This window comes from Cyanistes caeruleus, chromosome 1 (assembly GCF_971803275.1).
Source record: "Cyanistes caeruleus chromosome 1, bCyaCae1.hap1.1, whole genome shotgun sequence".
In the NCBI taxonomy this organism is placed as follows: domain Eukaryota; kingdom Metazoa; phylum Chordata; class Aves; order Passeriformes; family Paridae; genus Cyanistes; species Cyanistes caeruleus.
Window position 1 is genome coordinate 96,008,663 of NC_141701.1, and position 19,282 is coordinate 96,027,944.

Consider the following 19,282-nt stretch of genomic DNA (forward strand, 5'->3'; position numbering starts at 1 on the left):
AAAAGTTGTTATAAGTTGCTGTTTCTCTTTGGTTCAAGTCCTGTGAGAGGATATTCACATAAAAGTTCTGGTCTTTCACTTGGGAATTCAATGGGGCTGGGAGTACTGGGGAAACAGCACAGATGGAATATGCTTCTTTCTCTTCATCTAAAAGAGGAGAATGATTGTTGATTGCTAGGGCAAAACATGTCCAAATAAATTTATTTTTCCTCCTCAAAAGCTGTTAATTTTTAGAAAAGGTATGAAAGCAGGCTTTGTAGCTTGCATATTACATGGAAAGATAGTCTGCTGCCCAGTACAGAATAATTATATACTGAATACCCTTTTAAAATATTTTGAAACACAAACTCTTCCAATTCACTTTCACAACACATGATAAAGTTTTCATTCAGTAAAAGAAAACATAACTTTTCAATATAAATAGGGGTTAAAGGATGGAGGACTATAAAACATCACAGAATAATCAAGGTTGGAAGAGATGTTCAAGAACATCCTGTTCAATCCATCAACACTTCGCCATCATAAGCACCCGTAAATCATATGCTCAGGTGCCACATCCAGACAGCTCTTGAACTCTTCCAAAGATGGCAACTCCACCACCTCCCTGGGCAACTTATTCTGGTGCTTACCACACTTGCAGTGAAAACTTTTTTTTTCTGAAATCTAATCTGGGCCTCCCCTGTCACAACTGAGGACTGTTTCCACTTGTCCTTTCACTTGAGACACAGCAGAAGAGGCCAACACACACCTGACTACACCCTCCTTCCAGGCAGTTGCAGAGATTGATAAGGTCTCCCCTGAGCCTCCTTTTCCTCAGGTGTAACAACCTCAGCTCCCCCAGCTGCTCCTTACAGGATGTGCTCCAGACCCTTCCCCAGCTTCGTTGCTTTTCTCTGTACATGCTCCAGCATCTCAACATCCTTTTTGAAGTGAGGGGCCCAGAACAGAACACAGGACTATAGATACAGCCTCACCAGTGCCAAATCAGCAGTGCTGTTTCAAACCTAGCACCTGTATATCCTGCAGTAATCATTCCAATGTTCAGAGTGAAATGTTTATAACCATGCATAGAAAAAGGCCAAATTGTACATGCAGCTGCCTTGGTTTGCATCAAGAGTTGTAAGCTTCCAGATTTCTATCAACCATCTAATATACTCGGTATGAAATTTTGCCCTAGATATTAAAAGAATGGTGCCTACTTCTACTCTGAGGGGAGTATGAACTCCTGAAACATCTAAAAAGAATCACTGGGGAAATTGTTCAACTGAAATCATCACCTACACTAATAGTGGCAGATGTACTTTATAGGGCAGAAATGGAGATGGTAAAACAAGTCCATAAAAGTTTTAAAATGTTAAAATGGGGGTTTAAGTACCTTTTCATTTGAGACCCTTGTAATTCAAGAACACCTAGTGAATTTATAAAGAACTGGTTAGAAAGTTCAGGACCTTTGAAGAAAAGCTTACAGTAGTTAGTACTTCTGTAAATGGGAAAAAAAAAACCCCAGACATAAAATTATTCTGCATAGTCACCTGGTCTACCTTGAAATAAATGGAACTATTTTCTAATTACATTTTTTATTTCTGTAAAGATATTAATTTCACTCTCATTTTCCTAGGCCTTTGATCACATTCTTTCTGCTATAGAAGACATTTCTGGACAAATAGGGCATCATTATCTGAGAGACAAGTAAGTAATAACAATTTAGAATCATTAAATACTGATAGGAAATATTATCTGTACATACATATAACTTTTTAAGCCTGTGAGCTTAGGGAAAGCAAGGATGCTAAATGCAGTTAAAGGGGTTACATACTGAAAATACGGGAAATACAGCAAATGTCAAAACAATGTATTTTTGTCCCCTTAAAACTAAAATCTCTCCTTTCTCTTCCACAGTTAAGATTATGCTTTTGCAGGTGCCTCAGTTCAAATACAGGGTCATTCTCTCTCAAGATTAGAGAACTGAGTATTTGCAGAAGTTTTCACCTAGAATGTCAGTGCTGATTTATCTTTGTAATACTACATTTCATGAACACTATTTATGTGTGGAGGCACCAAGAATCCTCAGCTACAACTATGCTAGCTGTTTATCCTATCTCTACAAGGATGTGTTCAACACCTCTGAAAGTTATGGCAGAGGGTGCTCTGAAATTGATGTGACAGTTTCAGCCTAAAAAACCAATAATGAACCATCCCCTCTGTTTATACTTGATTCATCTTGAGAGAAGCAGAATTACTCAGCTGAAAGATTCACCATTTCCTTTAAAGTACGTGTGAAGAGTTACCCTTGTGATGGACCTAGATGCATAAATGTGGAACAAAGGACATTAAATCTGGACATCCTTAAGAGTGTTATTTCAAGTTAGGCCATTGTCTCCCCAGAGTCAGGTCATTTAATAGGTGCCAACAACTACAGTTTTGACCTGCTAACCTCTTGCTGACTCAACATGCCAATTCCAATCCAAAAGCCAGTGGTTGTGTCAACTTTCTGCACAGCACACCCCTAATGCTTTCTGAGAGCTGAGTCTTACTAGCTTAGGTTTAACATTATCATACAAAACAATACAATTCCTAGGCTGAAGCTACCTTGTACTGCAACTTAAGCTGAATTGCTCATCTGCATCCAGTTATAGAGACTTACCTCCTTCCTTTCCTTTTGCTCTTCATTCATGTATGCAGTGAAGAATTTTCCTGAGGCACTCCAGACAGAACATCTTCTTTTTTTTGGTCTAAGTTTGTAGTTTACTTTTTGGGAATAAATTTCAGTAGGCTATATATAATATAGGCAAATACATCTCCAGTTTAGATAAATTGCCTCAAAGACAGAGCTATATTTTTAAAGTGGAGGATTAGCATGTGACTTCTTGCACGTCAGAAAGTAATCCCTGTGAGCAAGAACAGAAGAAATAGCTTAATGTAGATTCATGGTTGAATATGTGGTTTGACGACTAATGTATTTTGAATGACACCATCTCAAGCCCGCCTTTTGTACTCTTGTGTACATGAAAATGCTGCTTCCATAAAGAGATGGCAACCCCTAGCATCCTCACTGATGGGTGCATGTGTGGCAGCCTGAATTAGAGCTTGCTGGTCAGATGTTCTGGCCAGAGAAGAGGAATAATTAGCAATTATGTGAACAATATTTAACACAGAAAGGTTTAAGCAATCAGAATCAAAAGCTGTAAACTCAAAATGGCCATTGGACAAGATGGGATAGAGTCATTCTCAGCAGTAGTCTCCAATGCTGCCTCATGCCCTTTAGACGAAGTGTTGAGGAAGTCAGAAGAAAGTACAACAGCCTTTAAACTTTTAGACTCTTAAGCATGACAGGGCAGATATGCTACAATCAGACAATCTTGGAAGAGTAAATAATTGAAAATACACATGGCTACTATCCCCAGAGCAGAGTACATCAGTGGCATGAATAAAGCCCTCTGGCAGAGCTTTTGGAAGGCCGCTGTTATTATGAATTGATTTTCTGGTCTGGCTGGCCTACAATACAACTGGGGAAAAGCAGATTGCTTTCTTAACAAGGGAAGAAAATTAAACATAATCAGAAGTGGAAAAATAAGGTAGAATGATCTCCTAAAGTATAAAATATGTTACTGACTCTGAAATGGGATACTGTAATCATAGCACTCTTGTAGTAGTGTTGGGTAAGTGAACTGATTAAATGCTCTGTGACAGCTGCATAAACCTGTAGCAGTCTTTTCCTTGACTTTCTTTACATGCTAATTCTAACTGAAAAGCTTCAAGACTCAAATCCCTCACATTCCACTGTTCATCCTTTTTTTCAAAATGTTTAGCTCAAAAAATATAATTTATGCTAAATTAAAAATGCTTTGAAACTAAAATTGCTTGTTGCCATTAACACAGTTTGTTTAAATTATCAGGTGGTCCAATTTTGATAGGAAATTCCTCAGAAAAATACTGATGAGAAGGTCTGCTCAAAAATCAAGAGACCAAATCCTTAATGTTTTCCATGAGCTCAACTTGAAGGATGCAATTAGCTATGTGGCTGAGGTACTTATGAACACTTGTTGACATATTATAGCATCATTAGAAATTTGATCTTTTAAAATTTACATTATAACCTAAAGTTGATATATTGCAGGAGATGCCTAAAGGAAAACTATTTCCATCTCAGATCTGCTTATTTTTTTTTTTAATTTTTTTTTAATGTGTTTTGAGTGTCGGTATTGCTGGTTCAAGAAGCTGTAGTTCTCAAAATATTGTGCCTGATCACCAAATACTAGTATATTGTACTTACTTGAGTGTACTTTTTCTGTTGCATTTTACTGACTATCTTTGTTTCTATATTCATTACATGAAAAAATACTGTAATTCTGGAGGGGTGTTGTCTTTCTAAATGTGTCAACAGGTTCTGGCTCCTGCAGGATAGTGGTTCTATGTGATGACAAATCTGATTTCAAGAAGCTCACATCCAAAAGATTTGCATATATGGCCAAAGTATGGGACTGCTAATCTCAATCTGCCAGATCATTATAACATGCACAAAAAACCGCCAGAAACTGAAGGGTAACTTTAATTCAAAGGAAACATCACCCCCATGTTAATAGTTAGGGTTAAATATACTACAAATATCAATTGCAATCAAAGAATTGTAAAGTTAGGGAAACTTAAGACTTGCAACAAGAGAAATTTTAAAGGTGGTTTGAAGGAAGTTTCTGATCTTCTGCAGAAGTACTCCAGCAATGTTGCCTGATCGTGTAAGAATTCCTAATCTTCTTCAGTATGAAATTAGTCATCTTACTTCAAACAGCCACAAATGCTCAGTATTGATGTAGTATAAAGGATAGTTTTAAATGAAATAATTTTAATAGTCGTCTTTGAAATTATAATCTATCCATGCCCATGATCTCCAATTGAATTAATTTGCATGGTTAGCTGATATATATCAGTTAATTTCTTTAATTTAAATAAAAATTATTAGTATTACTCATACTACTGCTACTATTACTACTGCTAAACTTTTTTTTTTTTTTTGAGACTGAATTCAGAAAACATGATGAAATTCAGAAATTATGTTAGTATGGAAGATGGAGAACAATTCACATGACAACAAAATTCTTCCTTTTGAGATTTTGTAAATTATCTATTTGGTTTTTAAACCATCTGAGCTCAAGAACTAATTTTCTTTCTTGTGATACTTTCTAGGTCACACCTCAGAGGAAGAAAGTTGGATAATGACTTTGAGGTGGATGACCATGAAACTCATGCTCAGATTCACTGTTGAATCTGTTCAGTAGATTTGTTACAGTGTTTCTTCTCTTTAACAGCTGCAAAGGGCTTTATAGATCACTAATACATGCAGATTTAGGATCAGAATTTTTTTTGATGTCTTTAATCCCATATAGTAAAGACAGATTACTAAAAGTTAGATTAATAAATTTTTGGGAGATGAAACATAAGGGAACTGCTCTTTGTTGCATTAGTCCAAATGCTATTTTTGTATATTGTTTCTTGCAGATAAATTCTATTGGGAAAATGTCTACCGAGCTTATAATAATAGAAAAAGAACTGAAAGTTCTCCAAGTTCTACAGAAGTTTTGCAACATATTTTTCTTCCAGCAGAAATTAATTATTAGTTGTGAATCCTAAAGTCATTTCACCTTTGTCACTTTAATATTTTCTTCAATGATACATTGCTTTAACAACTTTCTCTTCACTTTTCAAATATATCTTTGAACTAAATATCTATGAATTACAAGCTGACATTGAAATTGAAGCCATTTCTCCCAGGACAAGTAAAGACCTGTCTCCCCCAGCTACTCAATCTCTTCTGACTTGCAAGAAACTGAGCAATTTAGAAATTATTTTATATCTTTTTCTTTGTTCAACTCTGCTGCTATGTTGCATCTATATAATAAATAAGAGTTGAGAGAGTTCAGTCTCAATCTAAGTAAATTCCTTACAGTTGAGAGGGGAGAACCTAAACCAAGAAAAATTAAAATAATCCAGAGTAACTGAAGGCAAGTGACTTAAAATACTCGTGGTTTGTAACTTGTTCTGGCTAAAATTCCTTCACTGACAATATGGTATGATGCATGTATGAAACATTAAACTTGATTTGTAAAGAAAGTTAGATTCACTTGAAAATGAATGGGACAATGTTCTCCCAAAGTTCAATTTTATTAACCTCAAATTTTCTGCTTGCAGAGGCCACAGTGTATTTCATACAGTTGGAGAAATGTAGATTAAATCTCTGTTCTGCAAGGGAGATGATTTTTCTTGATTATTACTGTTTAAAATTTAGACACCTGCCATGTGATTTCTCTCTGCTGTGATTCAAAACCATAGATGGTTTCAGCCTGTGTAACCACAATGTCACACAACATATACTTTTTAGCTAAGCAAGAGATTACTTAAGGTGTAGGGGAAAGTATGAAGACATAAAACTGAGCTTTTCCAGCAGTTCACTTCTAGTGACGCTAGTTTTAAAACTGAAAGAAAATCTCATCTCTTCAGTATCTCATCTTGTCATGCCATAACCTCTTTCTAATAGTCTTGTGTACTTCTATCACCACTTAATATTTGTTGATTCCAGTCTGGTAGAGAACAGAAAACTTAGTGTTCTGTATTTGGTATTATGTGGTGATGTGTTGATACATGAACATTTGTATGTATATCCCTATGCTCTTGGATTGCAACACTGTACAAAGTAAAACTGCAAATCTATTGAGGCACAGGAAATCACTCACCCCTTCAAAATTCTAAGAGTGGAATAGATTTTCTCATTGCTTTGTTTGTTGGGATAATGTCACTCAACACAAAGAAACCATAAGACCAAAAATGTTTTTTATTTGATACCTAGATACAACTCCTCCCATGCTTCTTGTGCCATTTGCATAAATACAGTCTCACAAATTATTTGTATTCTGATACATATTTTGTCCTAGATTTTTACAGCTGTAATATGTCTTGTTTCTTTCCATGACCAGGGAGAACGTAGAGGTTCGCTGGCATTTATACGTTCTCCAAGTACAGACAACACGGTAAATGTGGATTTCAGCACTCCACTCCCAGGCACAGTGGAAAGTTCTGTCTCTTATTTATTGTAAGTAATGTGGATTGACAGAGTGGTATATGAGAGGAAACTGAAACACTGCTAAAAAAATTGAAAAATGCAAATTACAGGGGCTTCAGTCACTACTTTTTTGAACTTTAATATTTTCAGCCACAGAAAATGGGTATATATGGATTTATAATGTTGTATTTTACACACAGTTTTTTTTTTCAGTAAACTCTGGTAAGATGAAGCAGACATCCACATTAGAGTTGTTTCATTTGCCTTTGGTTTTCCAGCTGTTATATACAGGGCTAGATGTTATTTCTGTGTTCACTCCAGAAAAAGTAAGGGGAGAGGCGAGGAAAAAAATTGCCCCTTCCTTAACTTTTTGATGAATCTGTCACTGAACAGATGACATGTCATGTAAACTGGGAAATTTACACATTTGATACATCCCCCTGAAAAACAGAAGCCAGTGATCTTTTCACATTTCCCATTCGGCGTTTACTCACTTATTGTCATTTAGTCCTTACTTTTCCTTTTCCTTTTGTTTTTTAAACTTAATTTTCTTTTCTCCTTTTTATTCCTCGTCTTCCTGTTTTTTCTTCCTCTTCAGCAAACACTGATTTTAAAAACCGCTATTTGTGGTTTTCTTCAGGAGAGAAAAAGCTGGACCAGTTTGCCTTGACATGCAAGCTTTAGAGCAGAGAAGGAAAAGTATTCGGGACACGGAAGATACCCTCGCTCATCACACCCTACAACAGTACCTGTATAAACCCAGGCAGGAGGTGAGAGCAACAGGCTAGCATTGGATGGTTTTAAAATCTAAACCTAAGAGGAAATAGGAACCAAACCTTGTGAGTGAAATTGAAAAGGAGAGAACCCACTGCAAAATCCACACCCTTGAGGAAGATAGGCTCTTTGTGTGATTTCTCATATAACAACATGGCTTTTATAAAGAACTAGTGCATTTGAAATCACTGGGGCCAGTGGAATGCAGAACTGTGTCCAGCAAAGGTTCTGATAAGGATTAAATGAAGTGCGTCAACTGAAGTGATTCAGACACTTATAGGGAGAGGCTTACTTTGAATGACAGTCCACTCTTACACACTTAAAATCCCTGGACTTGTTTCATGAAGAAAAAAGAAAAATGGGAGTTTCATTAATACCTTCAGACTAGTCTTTAGTTCATTTTTATGGAGTTGTTTACATTTTTGTGACACTGATTGAATGCATTGATTCAGGGCTTTCATCTGTATTTCTAAGTAAATGAATATTGTCTTCCCTTCCTGGCCACAGCACAAACACCTGTACAGTCGACATGAGATCATGCACAGTGAAGATGACAAACAAGACAAGGAGATTTTCCATAGGACAATGAGGAAGCGCTTAGAATCTTTCAAGAGTACCAAACTAGGAATAAACCATTCCAAGAAGTTCAATAAAATCCACAAACGAGATCGGGGCCAAAAAAGGGTAAAAATACTTTCACCAGGACCCAGATGTAGCCATCTATTATACAAACTAATGGGTGGGAAGGGTAGGGAGGACTCTGACAGGTCCTATGTCCTGCATTTCTCTCTGTCCTATAGAATTTCATTAATTTAGAGGACCTAAGCAAGAAGAGATTAAACTAGGAGGTAACTCAAGGGGCTTCTTCTCACATTCTGCACTTCTCTATGCTTTGGGACTCTTCTTCTGGGTGAGAGATTCCTGATCACTTGAAAAACAACAGACTACTCATGCTACTACACTGTGGAGAGATTTTGCAGGATAGCTCTATAGCATGGAGCATTCAATCAAATTTGTGTGAAACTATGAGGGAACACACAGCAAAAAAGGGCTAAAGTTTCCTTTCTTTTACCCTATCTGTACACAATTCAAGTGTAGGTGGGAAATTAGTGGCAACCATATTGAGTCTCAGACAAAGATTACAATGATTTCAGGGTTATTCTGCTGGACTCATCATTTCAAAGGGTGTCACTGTCATTGCTATCTGATGACATTAGCATTTTTGGTCACTTTTTGCTTTCTTTTCAGAGAAATAGCAGTGTCATACCAAATGGAAACATTCCTTCAGAAAATCCAGTACAAGATTTTACTCTGAAGGAAAAAGGTAAAAAGACTCTTAGACTGTTTTCATTAACTGAATTTTACCAGCTACATTGCCAGCAAAGCATCACTAAAAGATTTTGTGATATGCCATAGCAAATTTGATAGTAAAAAGGGACTTCTAGTCATAATTCATTACTTGGAGTGGTGATCCATATCATGCTTAAATGCAGTGTTTGGAAGTTGGTTTTTTAGGAATCTGGATGACAAACAAAATTTTAGTTGGCCTTTTTCCCACATTTTAAAAATATCACGTTTATATTCTGTAAACAAAACAATACAGTGGCTACAATATAAATGAACTTTCAGCTTCTGTTTGGATAAGGTACACAGATCTGCTAACTTTTTTTCATCACAACAGGATGTCTGCCTAAGACACCAGCCATATAAAATTCAGTAGCTGAGATTACATTCTTATCTGAGTTAAAGTCCGCTGTTTTATAAGGGTCTGAATCAGAGCTGAGGCTATATAAGCATGATATAACTCAAGGAGGGTGTAGCTTTGGAAGGAACACACAGTCAGAGTTGTTCCAGCACTGCTCCACCCTTCATGAATGGATCTATCACATGGGTCAGGCTTGGAAGTGTAACTGGAATCTGACCAGCCTGGGGACTATCTCTGGCAAAGGTTGGTTTTGCACTTGAAGCTCCAAATTCTTTCCTGTCTTAGCCATTTTTTTGGCATTGGTGTCAGGCATGGCAAGATGGGATGGGTGTTAACATGTTTGTTATACAATTATAAAATGTGTCACTTCAAAACTGAAATGTGGTAAAAAGCCACTAACTTTGATTTGTGTTCTTCCCTCTGTAACTTCTTGATCCCAAAGACAACTCAAGTAAAATAGAGAGGGAATTATCTTTTGTCAGTAGCTCCAAGCAAATATATTTTTCCTTATGTATCTTTTTTGAATAATTTACTGAGTGTTACTTTTGTTTGACTGAGAGGGTCAGCATGGATTGGCTCCCCAAGTGTAATATTCTAGAGTTACTTTGCTTGGGAAGAGCTTTCCAAACACTCATATGTAGGTCATTCAATATTGTCTTATTAAAGAACTCTGCATAGAGGTGTCATCATCTACTTAGAACCAAAAAAGTTTAACTGGAAGACAGTCTTAACAAGTGGTTTGGCAGCTATTGAAAAACTTATTCTACTGCAGCAAAAGCAGCAATGACCTCATTGGGTTTGACACTAGTCATTATACTAATGCTGACCTGTGTCAAGTGATGAAAATCCTTGTTAAAGGTGTATTTTTGATAACCATGACAGCATCAAACCAGTAGGAAATAGCATTTTCTAACAGAACTGATACAAATCTCTAATGAAATTTCACTTTCTTTTTTTTTTTTTTTTTTCTTTTTTTCCCCCCTAGATTTGGAGTTTTCTGAATCAGAAGAAAATAATGATTATGAGACTTTGCATCTAGGCAAAGGAGTTAATTTCCTGGCTAATGTGACGAAACAAAATTTCACAGATACTCCTGCTGGTAAAAATATCTATTATCTACAAAGGGTTTTTTTTCCCTCAAATATAACAAAATGTACTAGAAATGCTGATAAGTTAGCCTGTTCTTTTTTTCTTTGTTTGATTTTGTGATTTTATCTGTTCAATCTCAAAATACATTTTCTTAATATTAATTCAACAAAGATTTTTGGATCTGGAGGTATGGAGAGTATCACATTTGAAACTGACAGGAGTTGTGAACATGACTACCTAAACCAGTTTTAAAGCCACTAATTATTTCTAGCAGCAGAAAATGTGATTTTAGAATTGTCTTAACTCACAAGACCAGTCAATACTAGTCCTCTGGAATTGTTTTTCCTCTTTCATTGGAACTTCGTTGTGATAAATTTTGTTCTTATTTCAGGCAAGATTTCTCCTTTTATACTGACAATCCCATCAGATCCTTACAGGCTTATACAAGTCACTGAAAAGGGCAGATTTGCAGCATTTCTGGAGCACTAAATGTCCTTGATTTCCAGCTCTGAAAGACTCCAAAATACCAGATTGGAAGCTTATAACAATATATAACAGAAACCATATCATATGACTTATGGAGTTATAAAATTCAGTATTTCTCTTCAGCACTTCTGTATTTAAATTTTTTCAGCATGGCACTTTTTGCTTCATGTGTAATTAATGCCTACAGAAGAAAAAGACTTGTGTCCATACTCTTGTGGCAGACAACTTTAACTGCACTTTATGCATGACACTGTTTGATGACAAGTTCCATGTTTGAGTATGTATAAAGAGGCCTAGAAATGAGTGCATGGCAAGATGCAAAATGCTTATGTAAAAGCTCGTCAAACTTGGTAACTGTATGAACAGGCTCCTATATCTTACTTTTGACTGTTTCATGGCTTACCATAGCTGCCTCACACTCATCTGTTTATGGAGTGGTGAAGCTGGGGTTTTATTCACTTTTTTTATTTTATTTTATTTTTATGGATTTGATTTAAATTTTCTGCAGTTATTTTATGTTGTGGCTTTTTTTTTTTCCCTGTTTAACACTTGTGGACTGATTATTTCTTTCATTGATTTTATTTTTTGTCTCAGTATATCCCTAATGTAATTGCATTTTTGATGTGACAACTAATTTTTCTCTTTAATTGAAATCCAATATATGTCTAGCAATAACCAAGGTATATGTGTGTGTAAAGGTCTGTGTACTGACTTAGTCACATCCATACCCCAGAACATTATCAGCCCATTATTTCCAACAACCCTTCTCCTTTTATATAAAGCATCTTGCTGTATTATCAAGAAATTATTTTGATTACTATTATTTGTCACCCATGAATTTTTTTTTAGGAATTGATAACCCAGTATTTTCAGCTGATGATGACCAAAGCGTCTACATGAAGTTCTCACCGTGGTTATCTAGTGAAGACACTGTGGTACCATCACAAAGGGCCCGAGTGCAGCTTCCATATTCTCCAGACAACTTCAGACGGCTCACTCCAATCCGGCTCAGCAATAAATCAACAGATTCCTTCCTGCTAGCAGATGGCCCAGAGGACCGACCCAGATCTTTTCTCCCAGAATCAACACATATGTAATATTTTAAAAGATATTATCACCTTTATTTTTTTTACCAGACTTCCTATCACTCCTGACAAGTAAACTTATTTTTCTGTTTTTTCTTCTTTCAGAAAATCTCTTTCTTTCCTGATTTCTTTGTACAACTAAACTTCTTTTATTTCCCTCCAACTTAATTAACAAAACTTCTATTTTCCTTCTGCAGAAGAGCTGTTCAACTATTTGGGATCCAATGTCTTGCTACTTTTACAGCAGATAAGGGTCCTTCTCTTTGTTTTCACTTGAGTATTTTAAATGTCAAGAAAATAGTATTCCAAGTACCAGAATACTGGACATACATTTTCAAAAGGCTTCACATTTCCTGGTTAGTCAGTCCTAGATGATAAAGCTGGTACCTGAATCCCCTAAAAGGAATAAAATTTTTTGACTCTGTTGCTAAGAAACCTTGAGTCATGTGTGAACATTTGTCCAGATTATTTATCCAGTGTCCAGGAAGCAAAAATGCCCCACTGCTACAATACAACTATTCAGTGACACTACTGATGTACCACTAAATTACATAAGAAAGAGGTTTAAAATGAATCATGTTTACTAAAATGCATCAGAGTCTACTTGTGGGGATAATTACTCAATAGAATTGTGGAGAAGCAGAATTCCATTTAGAGCTTTATCCTTAAACTGTGGATTTATCTTAATCCATACCTTATTTTGAAACTAGAAAAAGGCTTAGCTTTCTGGTGCAGCAAATAACTTGTTATTTCTAATGTGTTAGAGGCTTAAAATTAAATTGATTCTGGATTTAAATTAATATCTCAGCTGCCCTTTAACTTCTGCTGTGTGGAAATTTTCCACACCATAAAATAAGACCTTATTTTTGTAATCAAGTCAGGCTTCAAATGAGGTGGGTCAGGTCCACAGTTCAGATATAATAATTGAATAAAACACAGGGCACTGCAGGGAATGTGCAATGAAACACAAAAGTCAGTGTCATCGTGAATACACTTTTGTGGAATCCATGGTCACAAATATATGTCTTACTGTCCACTGTGCATCAACAAAAAAAGTAAGTTGAAAGTATTCTGTAGCTGGTTGATGAAACATTGCTGAGATAAACACCTCAGGCTAAGAGAGAACACTGCTAATTTTGACATAAGAAGAATTTCACTTGAAAATAAATAGAAAAGGAAGTTCCATTTTTCTTCTGTTCTGGCTTCTGTCCCTTCAGAAGATGTGCTAGTTCAAGGGTAATTAGAGGAAGCACATCATTTTCATTAATGGAGTAACCTGTAGATCTGTGTTTGGTTTCAGTACTCAGATTCTTAATAATACATCTTTGTTTATTTATTTAAATAATTTTAAAATAAACACTGGATTAAGCACTGTGAATTACAGTCCAACATTCTGATTAAAAGTGTGAACAATGAGCAGCATTCCGAAAGGAAAATTTCACCTTAACACTTACCCACATTGAAATTCTCTTCACTCTTTTCCCCACTAAGAACATTGTCACAGAATACTGACATATGACCTTCAGAACATTTTCTTGCTATCTTTTGTTCTTTTTCTCCATTTAATTGCTTTATTTATAATTCATTTTATTAGGAAGTGCTATGTGTAAGTTCATTTGTAGGTATCTTTGATATGTCAAAATCACTGGATTTTTGACTGCTATGTTTCTTAATAAGTGTTTTGCAAAGTTAGATTTCCCAAGCTAATAAGCATACACCTTCATTACTGTCTGAAACAGTCCTCTGAATGATCTCCTTAACAAAATTCTCCCAGTAAGAGAATAATACTAAAATTTAAATTAAAATGTTTTAAATAACAATGGAAACTGGAAGCCAAGAGTGGAAATATTCTCTACATACCTAATGTATACAGGAAACTGATTATAGGTACTGATCAATAAGAGATTGACTCCCTGAATTCAAACCCTCTGCTATTTGATTGAAGGAGTACAATTTGTTTCAAAAATTTTGGAAATATTTCCTTGCTGAGCATCAGGACTGTTTCAAGATAAAAATTCACCTTAGTGACCAGATGATAGCTCAATCTCCTATCTGAAACAGGCAGCTGTTCACCCTAAACACTGAGCTAAGTTTTGCCTGATATTCAGCAAGGATAAGAAGTTTAATTAACTCACTTCAAGTTGTCCAAGACAGAATTGGATACAGAGTAGAGTTCTTCAGGGAAAAAAAAAAAATCTGAAACCACTCCCTTTCATAAGATTTCCATAAAAATAGCCAAAAGCCAAGCCCAGTAGCCAGCATACTAAAAGATAAAGTGTGCACAAATCGAGAACAAATGTTTCTATTTAATTGTGCTCTCTAGGTGATATGGACCATGACGTTGAAATGACAGAATACTCCTCTTCAGATGATCAACTAAACCAAAATGGAAATGTTTCAGTGAATCCTCTCCACTTCTTCCCCTCTTGTCTTCAAATGCCTTGGACACAAAACTATTCTTCACTGGAAAACAGAGGGAATATATCTCTTTCTGCTGTCTCTGAGTACATTGCTTCATGTGACCCAAATGTACCTGATCTCTTCTGGGAATCGGGTACAGATATGAATAACAAAGAGACAGTAAACTCAGGTTATTGTTCTGAAGTTAGCTTCAAGTCAGAGAATTCACAAGAAGAAAATACTCTGCTTATGTTTGAAGGGCTGGAAGACTCTTACATAAAGGAGCCCCAAGAGAAGAAAATGTTGCTTGACATAGAAGGGAATTACAGGTCTGCTGCAGCCAGACGTGTACAAAGCCGACGTTCTTTCCACAGGCCAAAACCTCTGCATCACCCTAAGCTTCAGAAGCTGGCATCTCTTCCAGCATCTTGCCATGTCCCTCCACATTCCTTGGAACAGGAGGAAACACAATTGTGAGCCAGGACTTAATTGGAAGAAGAAGATGAACAAAGGGCTTTTGTAAAAATAGAGAGCAACCTATTGTTTCATAGGATGTGCTCTAGGATGGCTTCAGGTGGAAAGGGAATGGGGTACTGTGATGTCAGAAACACTGGAGCTTTTCTGCTGCACTTACATTTTTAAGTTCTTATTCATAATGAAAGGGTGCATAGTGAGGGGGAATTATGACTCCTTGATATTTTGTCATGTAGACTGTTACAAATAATCTATTATTTTTGGAGGGCTAAACCAAGAATCTTTTCAAATGGTAAATCCTTTTTTTACATGGAGATGGTTTATTATGCCATTATGCCATAAATACATTTAAAGGAATAGGCAGCATTTGCTGCTTCAGTAGTGGAATTAAGTATTTACGCTCTATGAAGTTAAAGTAGGAGAAGCCAATGGTTAGCCTCTTCCCTGCTAAGTATACTATGATTGAAATGGATCAGTGCCTTTTAAAAGTGCAAGCTAAAGAAAAATATGTTCCTGCTCTTGAATATTTGTGTCACTGAATAATTGTAGAATGTTGGCTCTCGTGTAAAACTTCCCAGGGAGAGGAAAGTCCTGGAATCTTGAAATTTAATCAAGTACTCCAGGAGGGCCATTTCCTTCCTTCACCTTCACTCCCTCAACTCAGTAGGACAGGAATGAAAGAAGATCCAGAATTAGCTCAGAATTTTAATTTGCACCGTCACAAGCAATTCATTTCATATTCTTAATTAAGCTGCTCTATTTTAAATAGCCTCAGACAGAAGTGTAAATATTTGTCATTTTTACTGCTGCTTTGGAAGACACCTTCCAAATACTGTTAGATTATCCTGTTAATTTATGTATCACTTTCAATAGCTGATCAGGATAGTGGTCTCTCAGATGGCGTTCTGCATTTTGCCACATGGTTTAAGTGCCACAAAGACTCAGGATGTTGATGGTTTAAAGTATTGTACAGAGGCAGTTTGGCTACTGTGCATGTATATACCTACTTGTATTAGGAATGTCCTTTTTTTTGTCTGTGGTTTTCTGTCAAATGATAGTTATGATTGCACTAGACACTTACTGCATATGAATTAGATCTACATCACCTTGAAGACAGCTGGAGACATCAGTGAAAGCCAACTCAGATGAAGACTAAATAAAAGTGAAAACTCTGAGAACCTCTCATAGACGTGTAATACTACATGCCTATGTATAGTCCTCTGGCCATTTTGCCTTAGATGATTCCAGTCCTGAAATTTTGGCTTGAAATCTTCAGTGGTATAAATTGTAAAGGTTCTAGGACATTAATAGGAGAGTTCTTAGCCACTTCTGTGATTCTAATATGTTCCTACTTTCTATTTGATATCAGTAAACCATTTGCAAATGAGCTGTCACCTTCAGGGAAGTATCTGAATTAAGACTGAATCCTGGACAGAGGATTTATGTGGTAAATTGTACTTTATCTATCGGAATTAATGATTGTTTCACTCTGCCTACCCAGATTCTGAACAGGGTTTGAGATGATTCTGTGTCAGATATCAAAATTGATATTTACCCAGACACCCAAGAAGAGTGGAGCAATGTGTGAAAACTCATGCCCACATCTTTTTTTAATCTTTGTCCTGTATGCTAAAACTGTATGTTAGGCTGGTGCAAATAGTAGAGATGTGATGGAAAATATCATATATAAACCTAGACAGATACAAAATGTTCACCCCTAGAGACTAGATTCAGAGAAGTGGTTCTTTTGGTATCAACCCACAAGCAGCTGCGTATTTGGCTGTCATCTTGGGCAGTGATTCAAATCAGTGTCCCTAACTGGAAAGTTTCATCACTCAGAGCTAGTCTTGTTAAAATTCAATAATGTAAATACAGTGTTTTGTGAAACCGAGTACATGCGAGCATACTATTCTGATGAAGTAGAGCATATTCATACTGTTCTAGATATTATAATTAGAACAAATATTTTAGTAATTGGCATAGATATGTAACAGGACCATGACTGATCCTAAATGTTAGTACAGGCAAAGTGCAATGTGCCAAAATCTACCCTTCTGTCTCACAACATAATGTTGAAGTACCAACACCGAAATTGGCAAGATGCTCATCAGATGTGGGCTCTGAAATAAAACTTTCATTTCTTATTGGTGTCATACAGAGATCATTTCTGTGCTGCAGTCAGGAAGAGAACTACACTGTGGACTGTTTTCTGCATGCTTGTTAGACCATTACCAATCTCTTTTTGTACAGGCTACCTCAAGGAAACATTAATAAATTGTCATCAGCAGATGGGAGTTTTCACCACATAAATGTTGCACAGACAAGAGTATGCAATTTTGAAAACCACAGGATATGTTTTTATTGTTTTTGTAAGCTTTTATGCTAAAGAAAAGAGAATCTACAGACACCACCATATTTACAAGCACAGCAATCTCTAAAGTAAGCAGGACCTTGTATGTTTTTGAGGGGCTGTGTGCTGTAGTATTATAAAACAGAGAGGAACATCACACCTTTTCAAACAACAGAAATGGAAAGACTCTATACAAAGGTCTTACTCCTGTTTTAAAGGCCTTAGGCATTTTCTCTATGTTGTATTACCACAGCTGAACAAATGAAGGATAAAATGGGTCATTTTGATAGTGAAGAGACGTTTCCCTGGAATATCTTGCATAATTCCTGAATCTCTTAAGTCCCTGGAAGAAGTTTTCTAGTAGAATTGATTCTACAGCAAGGTTTTGTTTGTTGTAATTTCTCAGTTTGAAATGTGACGAAAAAACTTTCATGTCCCCAGTTGCCACATTTGAGAATGTATTCATAGCTATAAAATAGTGGATTATAGTTCCTTTTTTTATCAAGGGCAATTGCTCCCAGTGTCTACCAGGGTAAATACAAAAAAGCAGGTTATAACAATTGATACTTTTTTATTTTGTCATACTTTTTTCTTTTTATGCATACTCTCTCACTGTACATACACATTTCCCAAAATATGTGAACGTGTGGGTGAAAGTGTTTGGTTACTTCTTCAGCATGATTTAATCAGTCAAGCACCACTAATTTCTACCACAGCAATATAAATTCAGAGCAGCTGAGGATATGGCTGTAAGTATCAGCTTTTTTTTTTTGCCCTTGTTTATTAGATTGGAATGATCAGTTGACAACTTGTTCACTTCTGGTGAGGCCAGTTCAGTTCTTACCTCCCTGAAAACTCTGTCTCTAAATTTTTTTTGGACATGCTCTGTCAGAAAAAGGAAAGCTGGGCATTCCATGGTTGCTATTTATTGAACAAGTATCTATGGCCTACCTTGTTGCAAAAAGATGAAATGAAGAAATATTTGATATTCCATCCACATATTTTGCTCCATTGTTCTTTTTAACTGTTTATTATGTTGCACTATGATCTAGCATTGTTAAACCCAAAAGTGTTGCCTGCATTGAGATGAATTCTGTCTTATCTGTGAATCTACTTATTGAAATATATGAAATTATGTTTTACAAATACATGGTCTAGTCAGAGATTTATGTAACAAAGGTTGCAAAATAATCACGTGCCTTAAATTGTCACTCTTTGAAGTGCTGTTGTTTGAAGATACTTGTGTGTACCTTCCAAAAGGTGTCAACTTACTTCATATATTTTTAAACAAGTCAAGTTGTTCTGCTAATGTCTTTATAGAACTGTTTTAATAGTATATCATCATGAGAAGTTTGGCAATAAATTGTATCACTTTGGTGGAATCACACAGTTTTGGCAAGTGATTTAGAGAATCATTTATTTATTACACTTTAGAAGACTTTGCACTCAAGACTTCTCAGAAGTATGTATTTCTGCTCCCAAATCAAAGCTATAAAAAACAATAGAATGCTGCTGATAATTCATGTTGTTTATAAACCACAAATCATTAAAAGCAGCAAAACTGGTAGATCTCTTGAGGCTCATTCAGACAACTATAACACTTTTTGTATAGTTCTAGCCCTACTGTAGTCAATGACAGAATTCCAATTGACTTTTTAAGCCAGTATTTCCATCCATGAAGCAGGAAGGCACATATTTTGTCAAGTTATATATAAAGATACAACAATTATTTATCATTTAAATTTTACATAAATGGCATATGGCATCTCACTATTATTACTATTATTATCTCACTATTATAATGCACCTGGATTGGGGCAATTCCACATCATAGAAACAAAGTCTCAGAAAGTGATTTCACCAGTTTA

The 19,282-nt window shown here is 35.9% G+C and overlaps 1 protein-coding gene across 3 annotated transcripts in view; it reads left to right on the top strand.

Moving 5' to 3' along the window:
* The window catches only part of SLC9A3 (solute carrier family 9 member A3), a 59,049-nt gene extending 40,253 nt beyond the window's left edge, over positions 1 to 18,796 (top strand). Inside the window, exons 10-18 of one of the 3 annotated variants that reach the window (XM_086843553.1) lie at positions 1,619 to 1,689; positions 3,897 to 4,026; positions 6,966 to 7,081; positions 7,692 to 7,821; positions 8,333 to 8,509; positions 9,074 to 9,149; positions 10,516 to 10,629; positions 11,955 to 12,198; positions 14,514 to 18,796. In XM_086843553.1, coding sequence (XP_086699679.1) covers positions 1,619 to 1,689; positions 3,897 to 4,026; positions 6,966 to 7,081; positions 7,692 to 7,821; positions 8,333 to 8,509; positions 9,074 to 9,149; positions 10,516 to 10,629; positions 11,955 to 12,198; positions 14,514 to 14,517 — 1,062 coding nt within the window. In that variant the 3' untranslated portion in view covers positions 14,518 to 18,796. Of the gene's footprint in view, positions 1 to 1,618; positions 1,690 to 3,896; positions 4,027 to 6,965; positions 7,082 to 7,691; positions 7,822 to 8,332; positions 8,510 to 9,073; positions 9,150 to 10,515; positions 10,630 to 11,954; positions 12,203 to 14,513 lie in introns of those variants that run through there. The other 2 variants (XM_086843546.1, XM_086843563.1) reach the window with 2 other exon arrangements.
* Positions 18,797 to 19,282: the final 486 nt, after the last annotated feature.